Below are 19438 nucleotides of genomic sequence, written 5' to 3' on the forward strand. Positions count from 1 at the left end.
ATTATACCATCTTGAAATGCACAAAATTTATCACAGTAGCTCCATCTTTTAGATAAATATTGCAAGTCTCCAGTACAGTGTGCTGATGAGCACCATGAATTTTAACCATGCTTAAAAATCATTTCACCTGACGAACGAGCATTTTACTTGTTCATCGGTTGATTGGCGACCTGTTTAAACAGGCTGATAATCGTGTAAATGTACCCAGATTGCATGACCTTTTAATTGCCTTTCTTTGGTCCACGAAGTAACACCACTTTGTGTTGCAATGTAGACCATGGTCCTTTACCTGTTCACTTCCTGGTATACCACATCCGCATTGCTGGTTGTGTCAAAAAACATGACTAAAACACATAATTTCCTATGTGGAATGTTGGACAGATGTTGGTGTACATGAATTCTTGTGCATGTAGCTTAGTAAATCAGACTTGTTTCACTGAGCCCTGAAGTTTGCAAGCAGCATGCTCACTTACCCAACTGGTAACTTGGGGCTGGTTTTACGGCAGGTGGCGTTTCTAGTGTAAAGGTGTGCTTGAGGCTGATTACTACGTAGTTCTACAATGCACATACTCGATAAGCAGTAGGCCTCTGGTATGATTGTAGTCAGTGCATTGTGTGGACACTTAGTTGTTTTTCTTCTGGGTGCTTATTTTATTGTGATCATTTGGATATTGTGTACAGTTACGTATTAATATGTCATTCCTGAATATTATCTTGTCTCAGATTAAGAAGCTGAAAGGCCAGCTGGGAGAGAAAAGCTCCAGAAACCAAAGTCCGGAGAATCCAGACAATGAAAATATGGAGAATGGCACTGATGTTCAAAGTGAGCAGGGTTTAACCTACCTTGTGTATAAAAATGGAGTTCCTGGATATCTTATCCTTTGTGTATGCATTGTGAAGAACTTTAACTCACTGAATAAACATCTGCATGAGTATGAGGAAATGTTCATAGCTTTATCCAACTGTGTGTGTGTGCCATTATAATTCAAAGGAAGCAAAAATAACAGGAGTTTAATTATATGAAGGGAGGACAAAAGGATCAGGTGTTGAAATTCAAGAAGCCTGATCCTTCTCTCTATAGATAATGTCTATTGAGAGAGTCCGGAGGCCGCCATGTATGTTGGGTAGTTGGCGGCTCCTGACCAAGTTGGCATGTTTGGACATCTTATATCTGATGTATATGTGGATCATCAGCCTTCAGTTTTCTGTATGATCAAGAAAACATTGGGTGAGGCCACTTCAATATACATGGCTCCTGCAAAAAACCTAATGTATATTTGGTCAAGTGTGTTAATAACGTTTAGCCGCACTTGCCTTTATGCACAAATTACATTTACGGTAGTTATTTTTTCCACAATCCCTTCACAGTATAGTACGGAAGCAGCACCCGATGATAATGTTGCTGATAGAGCCAAGGAAGGACCAATGTCCGAACGTAGAGAAATAGACATATTGGTGTCATCACTAGGGTAAAACAAATTCTTTAAGAGTATGCTGCGTAGCTGGAGAAACCGTTTTTGCTTCTATAATTGTAGAAACGTTTTTTTTTTTTTTTTAATATATATAATAACGCATTTCGACACTGGACTGGCATCTTTTACAAGCTGTCGTCTTTTTTTTATTTTTTAACTTGAAAAAGACTCCAGGCCGGCGTTAGTACGTACATATGATCAAAAGACAATAGATTACATATAATATATTTGTTACCCTGGATATGGCTTTTAATAACACTTTATTTTATTATTTATTATATTCCATGTGTTTTTATTTTTCATGGTGCCGGAACCACTTATATGCAGTGCTATTCTTTACCACTTGTTGTCAATAAAGGTATTTTATTGTTACATATTTTCTAGTTCCACATTGTCTTTTGATCATATGTTCGGCTTTTTCTTTTCTTGGGTTTCATGAATTTTCCAAATGGTCCACCATTCATCCATTCAGCAGATGTATACCACTTATTTTATTAAAAAGTATAAACCGTATATTGATTTGAGTTAGTTGGATATCTACTGCTGCGTCCGGTATTTGTTCTCGGCACTAATACGTGTTGTTGATTAAAGAAAAAATCTTTTTACAATTATAGCAGCACGAACTATTTCTCCAGGAGTACAGCCTACTTTTAAGACACTCCAGTAGGGTTAAAAATCACTTTATCTGGGGGATCCCTCCCAGCCATGAGGCAGCAGCGACTGTGACTTTTAAGGGGGAATACCCCTTACCCCTCTAGGTGTGCAGTACCATTTCATGGATATTTTTTTTTTTCTCCTCTAATGGGGTCAATCTATTATTTTTCCCTCCACAGCACCTCTCAAATATTGGGGTCATCGGCATTCACTTTAAACCTACAGTTCATAAATAACTAAATGTAATTTCACTTACTTATGGTTTTCTTACAATTGTCAGTCTATAGATTGATGACCGGTCTTCACCATAACCCAGTAATAGCACTGGACATTATGTGTAACATTCATATTACTGTATATATTCCTGCTCCCATTGTTGTAGACATATATAGATGCACACAACTCTTCAGATCCAGGGACACAGTGACGCCATCACTTCAGGAAACATTTTTGACAGGTTTGTTTTAAAACATGCTAATCTTAATGTCCTATGTCTGTGTCTGTTTATGACCTATTATTATATGAGATATTAAAGACCTGTCACATAAATATACCATTTTTTAACCTGGTTCCAAATGTCGCTGTTCTCCTGAGTCTGTTGTAGTTTTTCATTTGTTCCTGCTCCACTATGTTCCTCTTCACTGTATGTAAATCTGGGCCCCATGTCGGTCTTTATGAAGAGCGCACGGTAATAAGATGCATGTGCCTCTTAATGAATGTGGTGCATCTTTCAGCTTCTATGAGTCACTGCATTAAGTCACTGGAATATATTTATCGAAAATCAAGATGATTTTGTCGCCTGCGCTAAGTAATGCCCCCTATTTGCTAAACACCATCCACTTTTCAAAAATGTTGCTGGTTCAGGAGTAAAAAATGCCCAGATGTTAATGAAAACTGTTTTGAGGAATCAGCCCTCTAGTCTTTTTGTCAAGTGGGTGTGATCCTTAAATCTTCTTTATGGAAGTCTTGTTGAGGACTCTGACCATTTGCCTAAGAAGGCTACATTTATGTTCAAGGAACAACCACCTTGAAAACAGAGAGGCGCAGGAACAAAAAAATAGGAGAACAGCTGTGAGAAAAAACCTGTTTATTGCTAGTGACGGGTCCTCTTTAACACCTTTACTTTGGGGGAAAAAGTCCAGTTCAGGATCCGAAATTCAGGAATCCTTCTCACACTAATGATAGGGTATGATCCCATGGCATCTTTAACCTGAGTTTTTCCAGGCAAAGCCTCTTCAAGAAAATGCCAGTGGTCTTTTCCTGGTAGCTTTGCCGTTGTTTTTTGCAGCCAGGGTCTTTTATCTTTTTTTTTACACTACGTATAGTGTCAAGCTATGTCCTAGTGGAAGCCACCTGAAGATGAGTAGGTCACTTTTTAACCTCTTCACCGGTTCCCAACCCTAAAGCAGTTAAAAGTAACAAAAAAGCTAAACAAGTGCACAGCAATGTTATTTTTACATTGGCTGGTTCAAGGCAGCATCCACCTGAAAAAGATAGCCATAATTATTTTTTTTAGATGAGAAAGGGTATTTTCACACCTCCTTGAGATAGCTGTACATGATGACAAGAAACGAAGGCACCGATTCATCAAGAGAACCATTTTTTCAGGCCAATCTTGATGAGGCTGTGGGGTGGAGGACACCTCTTAATGAATCAGGTGAGGAGTGGCTCACCACAACTCTTCTTCCAATCAGTAATATTCCTGGCATAAAGTACAGAATTTGTCATGAATTCGAAATCACAATTTTTTTCCGCAAGTTCATGTTGTACAAAAATCTGTTAACCTCATGGGCAGGCAAGAATACTTTCCAAAAATGACTAGATTTGAACTTTGAAAATATGAGCTGTCTAGTTCTACATTCATGCTTGCAAAAGCCTAGGACTCCTATACAACCTCCATATGGTGTGGAGTGATGGTATTGCACCCAAAGATTTCTACGCAACTCCTACTGTATGTCTTCAATTTCATGTGAGAGCATATGTATGGATCTGGAGGAGTATGGCTTTGTACTATAGAGCTGTTCTGTGGTCGAATATTTTTGCATACAACCTTTTCAATTATTTTCTTTGGAAACCTTTACATTTAGAGAGTATGCCTTACCAATCTAACATTGGTTCTCTATTGAAGGTGTCCAATTAAATGTTTTGAGATATTTCTCTGGAAATTTTCCTTAGATGTTTAGTTTTACCGTTCTGAATGTCTGGGCCTTCGTGGTGATCCTGACCAAAAAAGTTTACTGTAGCTTTGCATTACATGTGACGCCATGTCATTGGGTGACTGTAGTGGAAGCGCTAAATTATGTATTTTACCCTGTTAGATGGGACAAAACTGTTGTGTAATCCTGTAATGTTAGGAAAAGACCTTTACATAGCAAAGAATATATGTATATCCGTAAGAGAACAGATAAAAAAAGATAATTTTGAAGGAATTTAAAGGGCTTTGTTGTAATACTTTTGATGACGCTGGCTGCAGTTTATATAGTGCTATGTTCTTTCGATGACTGTGATTGGCACAAGGATGGTGACTGGCAGAGAGGCAGGTTACTTTAGCATTGATTAGTTGGACAGGTTTACAACTGATTTTATGTACAGATATAAGCTATATAAAATAGTTCTCTAATGTTAATTTCATGCCTGAACTCTGTGTTCCTGCCTACTTTCAGTTACAGCATTTATTTATTTTTTAGGAGATGCCAATAGACAAATCAACGATCTCAAGTTTAAACTCACCAAATCCACACAGGAGATCACCGCCCTGGAACAGAATGTGAGTTCTTGCATAGATTGCATTAAACATGGCTGTTCTGTCTATGTCTCTAACTCTGCTGTCAAAGGAGACATGATCTTTTAAATAAGTAATTTTTTAGGTTTCCCTACTCGCCTTGAACAAACAAAACAAAATTGTCCCTATACCCGAACGATCTCTCTCCCCTCTTTATGCTTCTCCTGAATTTGTTACAATACGGTGGGAACATCCACAAGATGGTAAAAAGCATCATACTACTGTCCAATAGGTACCGTATATTCAGAGAATGGACACGTGTAAGAATTTAATGATTAGATAATGTCCTTCAGAGGTAGTTGCATTAATTTCTTTCACATCCTAGTGAAGATTTTTTTTTTTCATGTTGTGCTTCTCTTTCTGACCACGGAAACATTTGTAACGTGTTCATCCACTGACCAGGTTCTATAGGTCACATGTTGCCTCTCCATTTACCCCTTAGTTGGGATGGAAATTTTTCTATAAATTTAGAAAAAATATGTTGATAGAGAACCACAATCATAGATCAGAGCCGACCTTATCTACAAGATCTGACACTGAATTTTGTAGCATTTCCTAGTACATTACGTGCATGGCATAACTATAGGTACCTTCACACATAATGATATCGTTAACGATATCGTTGCAACGTCATGCTTTTTGTGACGTAGCAACGATCCCGCTAACGATCTCGTTATGTGTGACAGCGACCAACGATCAGGCCCCTGCTGGGAGATCATTGGTTGTTGGGGAATGATCAGTATCTTTTTTTGGTCGCTGATCACCCGCTGTCATCGCTGGATCGGCGTGTGTGACGCCGATCCAGCGATGTGTTCACTTGTAACCAGAGTAAACATCGGGCCGCGCTTAGTAACCCGATATTTACCCTGGTTACCATTGTAAAAGTAAAAAAAAAAACCACTACATACTCACATTCTGATGTCTGTCATGTCCCCCGCCGTCAGCTTCCTTTTTTTTTCTTTTACAATGATAACCAGGGTAAATATCGGGTTACTAAGCACGGTTACCCGGGTGCTGCAGGGGGACTTCAGCATCGCTGAAGACAGTTTCAACGATGCCGAAGTCGTTCCCCTGATCGTTTGTCGCTGGAGAGAGCTGTCTGTGTGACAGCTCCCCAGCGACCACACAACGACTTACCAACACAACGACTTACCAACAATCACGGCCAGGTCGTATCGCTGGTCGTGATCGTTGGTAAGTCGCTTAGTGTAACGGTACCTTATGCCTACTTATAGAACTGAACAAGGGGTAATGGCTCTAACAATAATTTAGCTATACTTTTTGCATAACCGTGTATCTCAACCTTCCAGAGAGTTTTAACATGTGATCTTAATGGTTTGACTTAAGGATTTAATGGAGTGTGTCTCTCGGAAATGTGTGGTAAACTAATCTAGAAAATGCAGCCAGTCTTATAATACATGGCTCCAGCAAAGGAAATGTATGCCTAGTCGGAGCGTCCCTCGGCCATAACCACTTATCACCCAAGGTTCATAAACTGAACCAACAGAGGCCAGCTTTTGCTGCATGTTCAACAGCTTGTTTAAGGCACTCTCTGACGTCCATTTTTCATGTACGAGTTGTATCCATGTTTTTCAACCTATTATAGTCTGCAGAGGCATGTCCAATATTGATCTGAATTGTCAATGCAATTCTATGGGTCAAAGAAAAAAATCTGATGCCATGTACAGTCTGTTTCTCATGGACTGCTAGATTGGAGAAGCTGGAGAAATCATTTTTTTTCTCTCATCTCAAAAATATTGATTAAACTCTGATTACGCTCTGCTAAAGCTCTGATCAAATGAAACTCTTTTCCCACATACGAGAAAAACATGGACGTCTAAATGATGGCTAAGAATAACTCCTCAGAGAAATATTAATGAAATTTGGAGGAAAATGAAAGTAGCATTGTTTTTGATTGATGTCTGAATGAGCCTTTAGTGTAAGTGTTTTTTTACTGTCTTTCATTCTTTTTAGATTATTCGACTTGAGAGTCAACTAACCAGGTATAAGTCTTCAGCAGAAAATGCTGAAAAAGTAGAGGATGAATTAAAAGCTGAAAAAAGAAGATTACAGCGAGAGGTGAACACTGGTTGTGTCTGCATAAATACATGTATTATACCATAATTTTTTTCCTATTAATAGTAGAAGGCTGTGTTCCCCGTCTGAGTCACAGAGTCCATCATATTTGATGCAAAGTACAAAGCTGTATGTATTTTTTCTCTCTCTCAAAATAAGATACTGTATCTTACGGAACTGGACGAATCCTATAAGGAAATAAATTAACATTTCTCCTCAAATCAGAGTCTTAAAGGGAACCTGTCACCCCCAAAATCGATGGTGAAGTAAGCTCACCATCATCAAGGGCTTATCTACAGCATTCTGTAATGCTGTAGATAAGCCGCCGATGTTACCTGAAAGAGGAGAAAAAGAGGTTAGATTATACTCACCCAGGGGCGGTCCTGCTCCGATGGGTGTCTCAGGTCCGGAACAGCGCCTCCCATCTTCATTCCATGACGTCCTCTTCTGGTCTTCACGCCGCGGCTCTGGCGCAGGCGTACTTTGTCTGCCCTGTTGAGGGCAGAGCAAATTACTGCAGTGCGCAGGCGCCGGAAAGGTCAGAGAGGCCCGGCGCCTGCGCACTGCAGTACTTTGCTCTGCCCTCAACAGGAGCTGGGGCGTGAAGACCAGAAGAGGACGTCATGGAATGAAGATAGGAGGCGTCGGAGCGGACCAGAGACACCCATTTGACCGGACCACAGCGGGAGCGCCCCTGGGTGAGTATAATCTAACCTCTTTTTCTCATCTTTCAGGTTACATCGGGGGCTTATCTACAGCATTACAGAATGCTGTAGATAAGCCCCTGATGACGGTGAGCTTACCTCACCATCGTTTTTGGGGGTGACTGGTTCCCTTTAATGTGAGCTGCACTAGACCTACAGTCGCCCCACTGGGATAGAATTACCATATGTCCACGCACAGAGGGCAGTTGGATATCGGATTCACTGCACATTTGGTAACAACACTTACAACATGGCCTATGTTAAAGAAATCGCCCATTGTGACAGTCTCCAACCTAGGGACAAACTGATCATCAAATGTGTTAATGCTATCAGTCATGGGACCAGTATATCCATATGACTGCCCTCATGGTTTCGTGGGAAGAACAGCCTTTGATCTAGACATAGAGGTCGACAGGTATTAGAAACATTAGGCTTTGTTCTTTGAAATATTGCACCACACCTGTCTGCAGATGTAGTGGCATTGCAGCTGCTAAGCTTTATATGTTTTATTTTTTTTTGTTTTTTATTCTTTAAAGTATTCTTGCTTAAAGCTGTACTAGTTACTTAATTTGATGATTTCTGCGTTCTGTGATTAATTTAGCGTTTCTTTTCTTTGTAGCTTCGTGCAGCCTTGGATAAAATAGAGGAGCTTGAAGTAGGCAATAGTCACTTGATCAAACGACTGGAGAAAATGAAAGCTAACCGAAGCGCTATTCTGTCTCAGCAGTGAGCCCCGCTGGTATACTGGTCTATGGACTGTGTGCATATAGGAAGGAGCGCAGGGTGTGCCAGGCGTCTGTTTCTATTGAAGTATCAAGTGTCAGTCGTATGTACTATACAATGATGCATAATGGATGGAAGCGTCTTTTTTTTGCCTATACATCATCTGTTGAATCTTTTCCATTTTTGAGGAAGAGTAAAGTAAAACGAATCCTGGTAGGTTCATGATGATGATAGTGCATCTCTTTTGACACCTCCAGGAAGGGAGCACACAGCTATGCTGAAGCTGGTAAGTCCAGCAGCACTGAGCGGCGGAGAAAACTGAGTCTAATCACCGACTGAAAAGGTGGTTGTGTTCAGTAATAATAACCCTCGTCGCAAGCTCCTCATGTCCTATGAATGCAGAGGTTCTGTTACTTTGAGCATCTTCCCAAACCAGCTATTACATTTCCCTAATATTTATACCCCTAATGGGTAAAACAATTAATTCAGTAGGAAATGGCTCTTACTTGTGGATCTTCCTTGGAAACTATGCTGAATTTAGATGTTCCGCCCCCAAAAAAGCACAATGTAACCTAAGCAAAATTTTATTGAACATTTGTGTGGAGCACAGTTTGTGTTATTTAGAAGCAAAAGGATGTCCGTCCCGCATGTTTATCTGCTTCACTCTATAATCCTCCCGAAACAAGCAGTGATGGAATCTGCAGAGGAATAAGAACTGTACCTCCTGGCAAGACCGTCATTATATGGAAGCAGAGGCCAGCATCTCCTGTCTACCAATGATCCCATGCTGGTTTCGTATTGTTCGATATACTTATTATGTAGGTTGCCCTCATCTGCCTTGAGCCTTTTTCAGACAATTGGAATGTTTTGTTTTTGTTTATTTTTTTTATTTTTACTTTTGTTTTGGGATAGCCCTCATACAAAACCACTAAAAATGGAAGGCGCCCAAAGATTTCTGAATGTGAGTATTTGTACAAGTGTGTTAATAATTTTCTGGACTCACAAGCCATTGAAACACAGATTTAGGTGGTATGATGTGTGCATTCCCAATGCCATACGTTTTTTTTGAGGAATGTGGCCTTACTTGACTTGTGCCGGACTCTACATGAATGAGCATAATGCTGTAGACCTATCACGTCTTCACTGGAGTTTTCTTTCAGGTTTAATAAAAAAAAAAGAAATATGTTTCACTGAATAAAGGAGGAGGCTGAAACTGTGAAGTTGCATATTTACTTTTTTGAGTACATGAAGAAAAATGTATGTTACACTACAAAGGGGGTAAATAAAGCTGTTGGAAAGGCTTCCTGACTACACACAACATGTGGGATTCTAAAAAGATAGATATTCAGGAGCTTCCTGAGGATTCCTTGCTTATAAAGTCCTCTAGGCATAAGGAGAAGTAGAGCTGGTGAAAGGATGGTGGGGCATGTGACCAGAAATGTCATCCAGCTTCCTCCATTGTCGCACACCGTTCAAGGGAAACAATTGTGGCTGAATTACATTTCTAGTCACCTGCCTCATCATCGACCACCAAACTATGAGCTTAGGGTGCCATCTAGATGAGATAAAAGGTTAACTGAGCAAGGGGGCTAATTACCCAATATCTGACTGTACAGTACTGCTTACTCTGGAGGGACGTATCGCTATTTGCCTCCTGGAGCACAGATTTTCCTCAATTTCTATATACAGAACCCGTAAGTAAGAGCAGCATACCCCAAGTGACCCCATTTTGGAAATCATACCCCTTTGGGAATTTATCTACAGGTTTAGCGACTATTTTGACTCCATGGGTGTTTTCCAAAAAAGAAGCAGCAGTGGATGTTACATTGTAGAGTCCAGCTCATGCTTCTGGAGAAATGCACCTGTAATATAGGCGAGTTGTCATTGCTATACAGAAATTACAAATGTGGCTGCTAAATGTGGTTTAGGTACACTGTGGGACTCAGAATGAGGAGTGATTTTGGAGAGCAGACTGTGCTGAATTTGTTTTGGGGAGTGAGGAGACATAGTGCCTTTCCAGAGCCTTTGTACTACCAGTAACATGGAAGCCCCATATATTTCCATTGACAGATGATGGACCTGAGTGGGGACTTGCTTTTTTTGTGGATTCAGTTTAAGCTTTTTTTGGGAACATACTACATAACATTTATGATTACATTTATCCTGCAGTCTACGCTGAGCACTTATATTATTATGATTTTCATCTAAGTCTCCAAGTGACGTGACTCAGATGAAACCCAACGCGGGATCTATTCACTGTAATGAGGCTTCAGAGTTACTCTGGACTCCGTCGGGCCTCTGTTCAGCATTGTGTTTCTTTTCAGAGGTTCAAAAACCTGTTGCGGACCATACTTTTATGCGTGCCTGAAAAGATGGACGCCACCGAATCACGGGTCAGACTGTGTCCTCAGAGTTTTCATCTGCCTCATTATTATTATTTATTTATATAGCACCATTAATTCCATGGTGCTGTGCCTCATTATAGGTAATGTTCCGCCGAAGCTTCCGTCTGAATTACATATTTCAGAGATTTACATGGAAACCCCGGTGTGTAAGGGCTCAGCACAGAGCGCAGGATAAATGCGAGCCGAGCCTTACTGCGATCTTTGGGAGGCAGCATGAAAAAATCAACAGCAGGTGAAGAATTGGTTTTATTTAATTTTTACGCAGTTCCTCTTGCGGTATAAGTGCTTAAGCGACTTTATTCTTCGGGTCGGTGTGATTATAGCGATACCAGATTTATATTGGGTTTTTATGTTTTGCTGCTGTTACACACTAAAGACACACTGTTTTGCAAAAACTACTTTTTGCATCACCTTATTTTGAGAGCTATCATTTTTCAATATTTCGACTGACAGTGATGTGTGGGCTTGTTTTTTGCGGGACGAGTTTACATTTTTATTGGTACCAATTTCGGTCACATGACATTTTGGATCACTTTCTATTCCAATTTAATAATAATACCGGTAATAATAATAATTTTATTCATATAGCGCCAACATATTCCGCAGCGCTTTACAAATTATAGAGGGGATTTGTACACACAATAGACATTACAGTTTAACAAAAATCACAGTTCAAAATAGATACCAAGAGGAATGAGGGCCCTGCTCGCAAGCTTACAAACTATGAGGAAAAGGGGAGAAACGAGAGATGGATAGTAACAATCAGGGGTGGATTAAGGGTAGCCAGGGCCCCGGGCTGTTCAGACACTGTGGGCCCCCCGGTCATGTGACGGGGGTCATGATATACCCGAAGCAGATTATTCCAGAAAAATGTCCGGGCCCTACTCTACTGTAACCTATTAAATATTTGTTAAAATCTGCAATACAATTTAGGTATATTTTGACCAATAATATCACATACAAGGAACAAATACCACCGCACCATGACCAGACCACAAATTACAACCACAGTGATCAAATAATATCACATACAAGGAAAAAAAAGCACCGCACCATGTCAAGACCACATATTACCACCACTTGGTGACCAAATAGCACATACAAGGGACAAATACCACAACACCATTTCCAGACCACATATTACCACCATATAGTGACTGAATACTACAATACTGATCAGTAACAAAACAAAACACAATACTATCACCATAAGTGCCAGTATTCACAGGAGATCTGTACTTAGTATGCAGTGTCTGTGTAGAGGTAATACAGAGATCACTGGTGGTATTATACACAGGAGCTCTGTATATAATGTATAGATAATACAGTGATCACTGGTGACATTGTACACAGGACCGCTGTATACAGTGTATAGTGTCAGTGTATAGATAACACTGACTCACCAGTGACGTCTCTAGGTGAAGTCCTTCATCTTTCATCCAGCACAGACCGCCATCATTTCTTCCAGCCAGGACTCGTTTCTGCAGGAAATAACAGTTATCTCGAGCTCCGCTTGCAGAACACATTACTTAATTTTTCACAACTTCTACATTACACCACATGAAGAAAAAAAGGCGATATAGTGTCACTCTGCACAGTAACAGGACCGCCCCCCCCCATTTAAAACAGTACACTCAAAAAATAAAATAAATACATCACTGCAGTAATAATATCCCTTAATTAGCCCCTATGGTAATACTATTCCCCACCCTGGCCCCGTGTGTCTCATTCCTGGCTCCAGCCATATGTTCTCGCATCCTGCCCTCATAAGTATCCATTCTACCCCATATGATCTCCACATCCTGCCCCATATGTCTCCATCGTATCCATCCTGCCCCAGGATCCAATCCTGCCCCATGTCTTTCATTCTGCCCCGTGTCTCCAATCATGCCCCGTGTCTACATTCTGCCCATGCCACCAGTCCTGCCCCCAGTGTGTCCAGCAATCTGCCCCAGTATGTCCAGCATATTGCCCCAGTGTCCAGCAATCTGCCCCAGTGTGTCCAGCATTGCCCCCAGAGTGTCCAGCATTGCCCCCAGAAAGTGTGTCCAGCAATCTGCCCCAGTGTGTCCAGCAATCTGCCCCAGTGTCTCCAGCATATTACCCCCAGTGTGTCCAGCAATCTGCCCCAGTATGTCCAGTATATTGCCTCAGTGTGTCCAGCATTACCACCAGTGTGTCCAGCAATCTGCCCCAGTATGTCCAGCATTTCCCCCAGTGTCTCCAGCAATCTGCCCCAGTGTCTCCAGCAATCTGCCCCAGTGTCTCCAGCAATCTGCCCCAGTGTCTCCAGCAATCTGCCCCAGTGTCTCCTGCAATCTGGCCCAGTGTCCTCCAGCATTGCCCCAGTGTCCTCCAGCAATCTGCCTCAGTGTCCTCCAGCAATCTGCCCCAGTGTCCTCCAGCAATCTGCCCCAGTGTCTCCAGCATTGCCCCACTGTCTCCAGCATTGCCCCAGCGTCCTCCAGCAATCTGCCCCAGCGTCCTCCAGCAATCTGCCCCAGCGTCCTCCAGCAATCTGCCCCAGCGTCCTCCAGCATTGCCCCAGCATCCTCCAGCAATCTGCCCCAGCGTCCTCCAGCAATCTGCCCCAGCGTCCTCCAGCAATCTGCCCCAGCGTCCTCCAGCAATCTGCCCCAGCGTCCTCCAGCAATCTGCCCCAGCGTCCTCCAGCAATCTGCCCCAGCGTCCTCCAGCAATCTGCCCCAGCGTCCTCCAGCAATCTGCCCCAGCGTCCTCCAGCAATCTGCCCCAGCGTCCTCCAGCAATCTGCCCCAGCGTCCTCCAGCAATCTGCCCCAGCGTCCTCCAGCAATCTGCCCCAGCGTCCTCCAGCATTGCCCCAGCGTCCTCCAGCAATCTGCCCCAGTGTCCTCCAGCAATCTGCCCCAGTGTCCTCCAGCAATCTGCCCCAGTGTCCTCCAACATTGCCCCCAATGTCCTCCAACATTGTCCACCGTTATAAAAAAAAAACAACAAAAAAAACAAACAAGCAGTCTCCTCACCTGTCCGCGCTCCAGCGACGAGCTCCCTCCAACAGAGCACACTCGCCGGCGACGTGTGCGCCTGCGGCCGACATCAGCCGCCAGCCTCCAATTGGCTGGCGGCTGTTGTTAACTATTGACGTGCGGGAGCGCGCCCGCACGTCAATAGGAAACCGCCGCAGCGCCGGAAGGGGCCCAGTGAGTAGATGAGAAGGGGCCCGATGCGGGCCCCCTCTCTCTGCCCACCGGGTCCGGGGGCACATACATGCCGGCAGCACATACATGGCGGCGGGCATTAACAGATGATTAGCAGAGGGTCAATCTGCGGTAGCCCAGGGCCCCCCCAGACCACTGGGCCCTGGGCTACCGCCCATATTGACCCTCTGATAATCCGCCCCTGGTAACAATTGCTTTCGTTGTTCGGACCAGCCATAGTGTAAGGGTCGGGTGTTCATATACAGCTGCATGAACCAGTTATCAGCCTAAGTATGTAACAGTACAGACACAGAGGGCTGTTAACTGCATGAAATGTATGAGAACATGATGTGAGGAACCTGATTAAAATTTAAGGTTTTTTTTTTAATGGGCCACACAGGGATAGTTGGGTTAATGCGTTGAGGCGGTAGGCCAGTCTGAACAAATATGTTTTTAGGGCACGCTTAAAACTGTGGGGATTAATCTTATTAACCTAGGTAGTGCATTCCAAAGAATTGGCGAAACACGTGAAAAGTCTTGGAGACGGGAGTGGGAGGTTCTGATTATTGAGGATGCTAACCTGAGGTCATTAGCAGAACGGAGAGCACGTGTAGGGAGGTAGACTGAGACCAGGGAGGAGATGTACAGTTGTGGCCAAAAGTATTGACACCTTTGCAATTCTGCCAGATAATACTCCGTTTCTTCCTGAAAATGATTGCAATCACAACTTCTTTGGTATTATCTTCATTTAATTTGTCTTAAATGAAAAAACACAAAAGAGAATGAAGCAAAAATCAAAACATTGATCATTTCACACAAAACTCCAAAAATGGGCCAGACAAAAGTATTGGCCTAATCATGAAGAAGGACTGCGCTCCTTCGAAACGTGTTGGTTTCCTTCTTGGTCCCAGTGCTGCCCTATACTTTTTGTGACGTCACACAGTAAGCGCTCCTGTCGGCCATTTTCCTTTTCCCTGCACTACTTCCAGGGACGCCACCGGCCTAGGCGTTCCTGGTTTCCACGCCGACTCACCGCCTTCCTGTCTGGCTGCGGGCATCTCTTGTCAGGATCAGCGTCCCACGTGCCGGACTGATCACCTACGCGCCCTAGATTCCTGGCACCCCCGGCACCACATCCATCATGGGACCTCGGTGAGTTAGGCTATGTTCACACCTTGCGTCGGGTCCCTGCGGGTTCTCCCGCAGCGGATTTGATAAATCTGCAGGGCAAAACAACTGCGGTTCTCCCTGCAGATTTATCGCGGTTTGTTCCGCGTTTTCCGCTGCGGGTTTCCGCCTATACTATTGATGCTGCATATGCAGCATCAATAGTAATGTTAAAAATAATAAAAATTGGTTATACTCACCCTCTGATGTCCGGATCTCCTGGGCGCTGCACCCGGCGGTCCGGTTCCTAAGATGCTGTGGGAGAAGGACCCTTCGTGACGTCACGGTCATGTGACCGCGACGTCACCGCAGGTCCTGGTCGCACAGCAACTCTGACCGGACAGCCGCGTGCAGCGCCCAGGAGCTCCGGACATCAGAGGGTGAGTATAACCAGATTTTTTATTTTTTAACCCCAAATATGGTTCCCAGGGCCTGGAGGAGAGTCTCCTCTCCTCCACCCCGGGTACCACCCGCACATTATCCGCTTACTTCCCGCAACGTGGGCACAGCCCCATGCGGGAAGTAAGCGGTTCAATGTATTCCTATGGGTGCAGAATCGCAGCGATTCTGCACAAAGAAGTGACATGCTGCGGGTTGTAAACCGCTGCGTTCCCGCGCGGTTTTTCCCGCAGCATGTGCACAGCGGTTTGCGGTTTCCATAGGGTTTACATGTTACTGTAAACGCTATGGAAACTGCTGCGGACCCGCAGCATCAAAATCGCGGCGGTTCCGCGGTAAAAACCGCTAAGTGTGAATATAGCCTTAGACTCGCATTGGTATTACCTGCGGCATGACGATGCGCACAGGCAAGTGTTAAGCATAGTGCACCTTATTTCGACTCTGTCTAGCACATGCAGCAGGCACCTAATCTGGGCATTTTGTGAGTAGTGGCATTTTGTTTGTACATTCCATCAATTTTGTTATATATATATATATATATATATATATATATATAATTTTTTATTTTTTTTGAGCTTCTACACAATAAAAGCTATTTTATAGAAAAATATTTATTTTTGCATCATTTTATTCTGAGGGGTGGGATGTTTGGTGACATTGACGATGTTGCTCCTCGCCACTGCTTTTCCGGGTTTGGTCTGGTCAGTCTGGACTGTAGTTGACTCTACAATTTATAATTTTGTCTTTAAAGAAAGGCTCACAGTAGTAAGTTGTTCCAAATACAGATGTATAATTCCCTGCATGTCTCCTCAAATTAGGAAACTCATCACTGCTCATATAACATTTATATCACATCACATAAGAGAGACAGAGACTATGCTGTATACATAACATAGGATTCAGACTGTTGTGTATACATCACATGGGAGACACAGACTAGTGTGTGTGTGTGTGTGTGTGTGTGTGTATAATCACATAGGAAAAACACGGAGATTGCTGTATAAATATCAAATATGAGACACTGAGACTGCTGTTTATACATCATATAGGAGACAGCTGCATGTACATCACATGGGACTGCTGTGTAAGCATCACATGGGCGTAACAGACTACTCTATATATCACATAGGAAACATTGATACAGCTGTATAAATATCAAATGAGTGACACAGAGACTGCTGTATATACATCATATAGGACACAGTGAGACTGCTGCATGTACATCACCTGGGAGATACCGAGACTGCTGTGTATTGTGTATACATCACATAGAAATTTGCAATCTCAGAATATCCTGTGTGGGCAATTTTCTGTGTGGGTATTTTTCCTGTGGGCAATTTTCCTGTGGGCATTTTTCAGGGAACTGTGTGATGCGACTTTCCGTAATGAAGCTGCTTACATGATGGCATACTCTAGAGAAGAATCATAGGGCCGGCACTGCAAGCTCCAAGGGACTTCCTCAGGGTGGGAGCAAATTATATAGCTGGTCGGAGATTCTCCACCCCTGCTCTAAAGGTTGTGGAGGGAGGTTAATCTGTGCATGGGTCGGTGCCATTTTCATGAAGACTGCCACCAGCGAGAGGGCCGAGCAAAGCTAAGATGGCGGCAGCCGAAAACTTAAATGAATGCAACAGAGGCAGCTGAAGGGCCATGGCTGAGACCTCTGAGACGAAGACTCTACCCACCATCCCACCCACAAGTCCCGAAGCAACAGAAATTTATCATGATGATTTAACGAAAACCTGGCTGCAGATTTTGACTCTAGGTATGTACTGTATAAAATCAGCATGACAGCGCCATTTTGCTCATTCCTTTAGTTTACCATGGATGACCCTGATGGCAGGTTCTTTGGAAAAGAGCTACATGTGCGTATAGTTTGGGGGGTGAAATCCTGCCGACACAATGCGGACCACCAAGGTTTTCTAAGGCGGATCTGCTTCAGGAACAGGTGGTCTTTCTCCTAAAGGGGCTTCGCTGTCTGTTTTGCTGCAGGCCTTTCAGGAGCGTCATCCACAACATGGTCACCCCTTCTTATATGACACAATGCCCCTAATTTAATAAAACCCCCATCTCCTCAGTCACCTCAGCTGCCATAGCTGAACCAGTGCCTGTGCAGGAGAGGGGTGTCTACTATATATTTACTTTCATTTAAAAAAGGGCTTGTAGTGGACAACCCCTTTAAGTGCAGGTTCCTTTAATATAAGCCACGCCCGTTTTTTTTTTTTTTTTTTTTTTTTTACTGAGCGGCATGTGCTCGGACAGCAGGCAGCACACTGTGGAGACTTCTGTCGCAGTGCCTGCTGTGAACTATAATATTTTTTACTTTCGAACTATTTTTATAATGATAATTAAGTGTTAATCCGCCCCTCATCCGGCCCAATCACCCTGCAGATCACTGGAAATAGATCCGTCAGGAAAGAGCCACGTGATCCCCGACGTCCTGACAGTAACCTTTCAAACCAGCCAATAGCTGTAGAGTTTAGAACCCTCCCGCAGCGCTGATTGGTGGAGCAGCTGTGTCGCTTCTCTTGGGCGGGCCAATAGCTGAATTCCTTACTGCGTGGTTTTCGCCGCTTATTCCCCGGCGGACGCGGCTTCTGGGGCGAGGAGACGTTTGTCCGTACAGCCGGTGAGTTGTTGTACCGTCCGGCCAATTACACGGCTTCTGTTCACCAGTGACCATGGCCGGCGGGTTGAGTCGCGTTTTTTTTTTTTTTTTGGCTGGGCCGTAAATGAAGGAATAGCCTTTACTTGTACTTTGGTTGTATGGGAGAGTGTGAAGCCGTATACGGAGCTGATACGGAAGGCAGGAGGCGGTTCATGGCTCCCTCAGCGCTGCTGCTTGCAGTCGTTGGATGGAAACCAGGTGAAGCTCACGATGCCGGAGTTGGTTTCTTATTCTGTCATTTTTTTTTTCTTTTGCTTTTTTTTTTTTAATAGGTTTAACAATAAATAAATAGTCGTCACAAGAATAACATACAATGCAGCGAGGCGCCCTGATGGGAATACACTGAAAAACGGCTGCAAAAAATTATAAAACTGGCACAAAAATGGGCACCGAAGGGCGTAAGGCTATGGTCACATTGCGTTAGGGCAGTCTGTTTAGCACACAGCGCTAACGCAATGTCCCAAAAGGGATCGCTTTTGCCCGATCTGCGCTAGCGAGGAACGGACCGCAAATGCTGCAAGCAGCGTTCGAGGTCCATCACTCAAATGACGTGGGCGTGCGCTAGCGATGCGTTCGCTATTACAAGCAATGGCGGCATTAACGGACTACGTTATGCCGCGGTGTAACGTAGTCCGTTAAACGGGTTCACACAACGCAGTGTGGACCTAGCCTTAATGAAAGGGTTAAATGCCTTTGGGCCACTGATCTCACACTGCAGACATACAGAACAGGGAGCCCCACATCAAACCCAGGTCCCTCCAGCCTGGCCCAAATGGGATCTGGGCATCAAAGGATTAACACGTTTCCTAACAGCAGTTAAAAAGTAATTTAAGGGGTGCAGTTATTAAAAGGGTATAATTCTGCGGGTTTCCAAATATATCAGCCTCTCAAAGACCCTTCAGAATGATACAAGTCTGTAAAAAGTAGGTTTTGTACATTTCCTTGAAAAATTGCTGCTAGATTTTAACCCTACTAAAAGTGGCATAATGACCATGGCAGCGGACCACGCAGCCATTATGGGGGGTGTAAGGGTGGTGTGAGGTCAGTGGCCCAAGGTCATCGAACCCCTTGAAAACATCAGTTACTTAAATCGACTGCCAACTTTGCCAGTTTTTATGCCCAGAACCTGTTTGAGTGACCTGAATTTCATGCAGGGCATCTGTATGCATGTAACAATGGTGTCAGATCAGTGGCCAAAAGTCATTTAACC

The 19438-nt window shown here is 43.6% G+C and overlaps 1 protein-coding gene across 10 annotated transcripts in view; it reads left to right on the forward strand.

Annotated features, from left to right (window-relative positions):
* Positions 1-9627, forward strand: part of LRRFIP1 (LRR binding FLII interacting protein 1) — a 149198-nt gene extending 139571 nt beyond the window's left edge. For 6 of the 10 annotated variants that reach the window (XM_069733374.1, XM_069733380.1, XM_069733379.1 and 3 more), the window contains 4 exons: positions 724-823; positions 4814-4893; positions 6883-6987; positions 8308-9627. In XM_069733374.1, coding sequence (XP_069589475.1) covers positions 724-823; positions 4814-4893; positions 6883-6987; positions 8308-8418 — 396 coding nt within the window. In that variant the 3' untranslated portion in view covers positions 8419-9627. Of the gene's footprint in view, positions 1-723; positions 824-2508; positions 2584-4813; positions 4894-6882; positions 6988-8307 lie in introns of all 10 variants that reach the window. The other 4 variants (XM_069733370.1, XM_069733376.1, XM_069733371.1 and 1 more) reach the window with 1 other exon arrangement.
* Positions 9628-19438: the final 9811 nt, after the last annotated feature.

Source organism: Ranitomeya imitator, chromosome 7 (assembly GCF_032444005.1).
Source record: "Ranitomeya imitator isolate aRanImi1 chromosome 7, aRanImi1.pri, whole genome shotgun sequence".
Taxonomy (NCBI): Eukaryota; Metazoa; Chordata; class Amphibia; order Anura; family Dendrobatidae; genus Ranitomeya; species Ranitomeya imitator.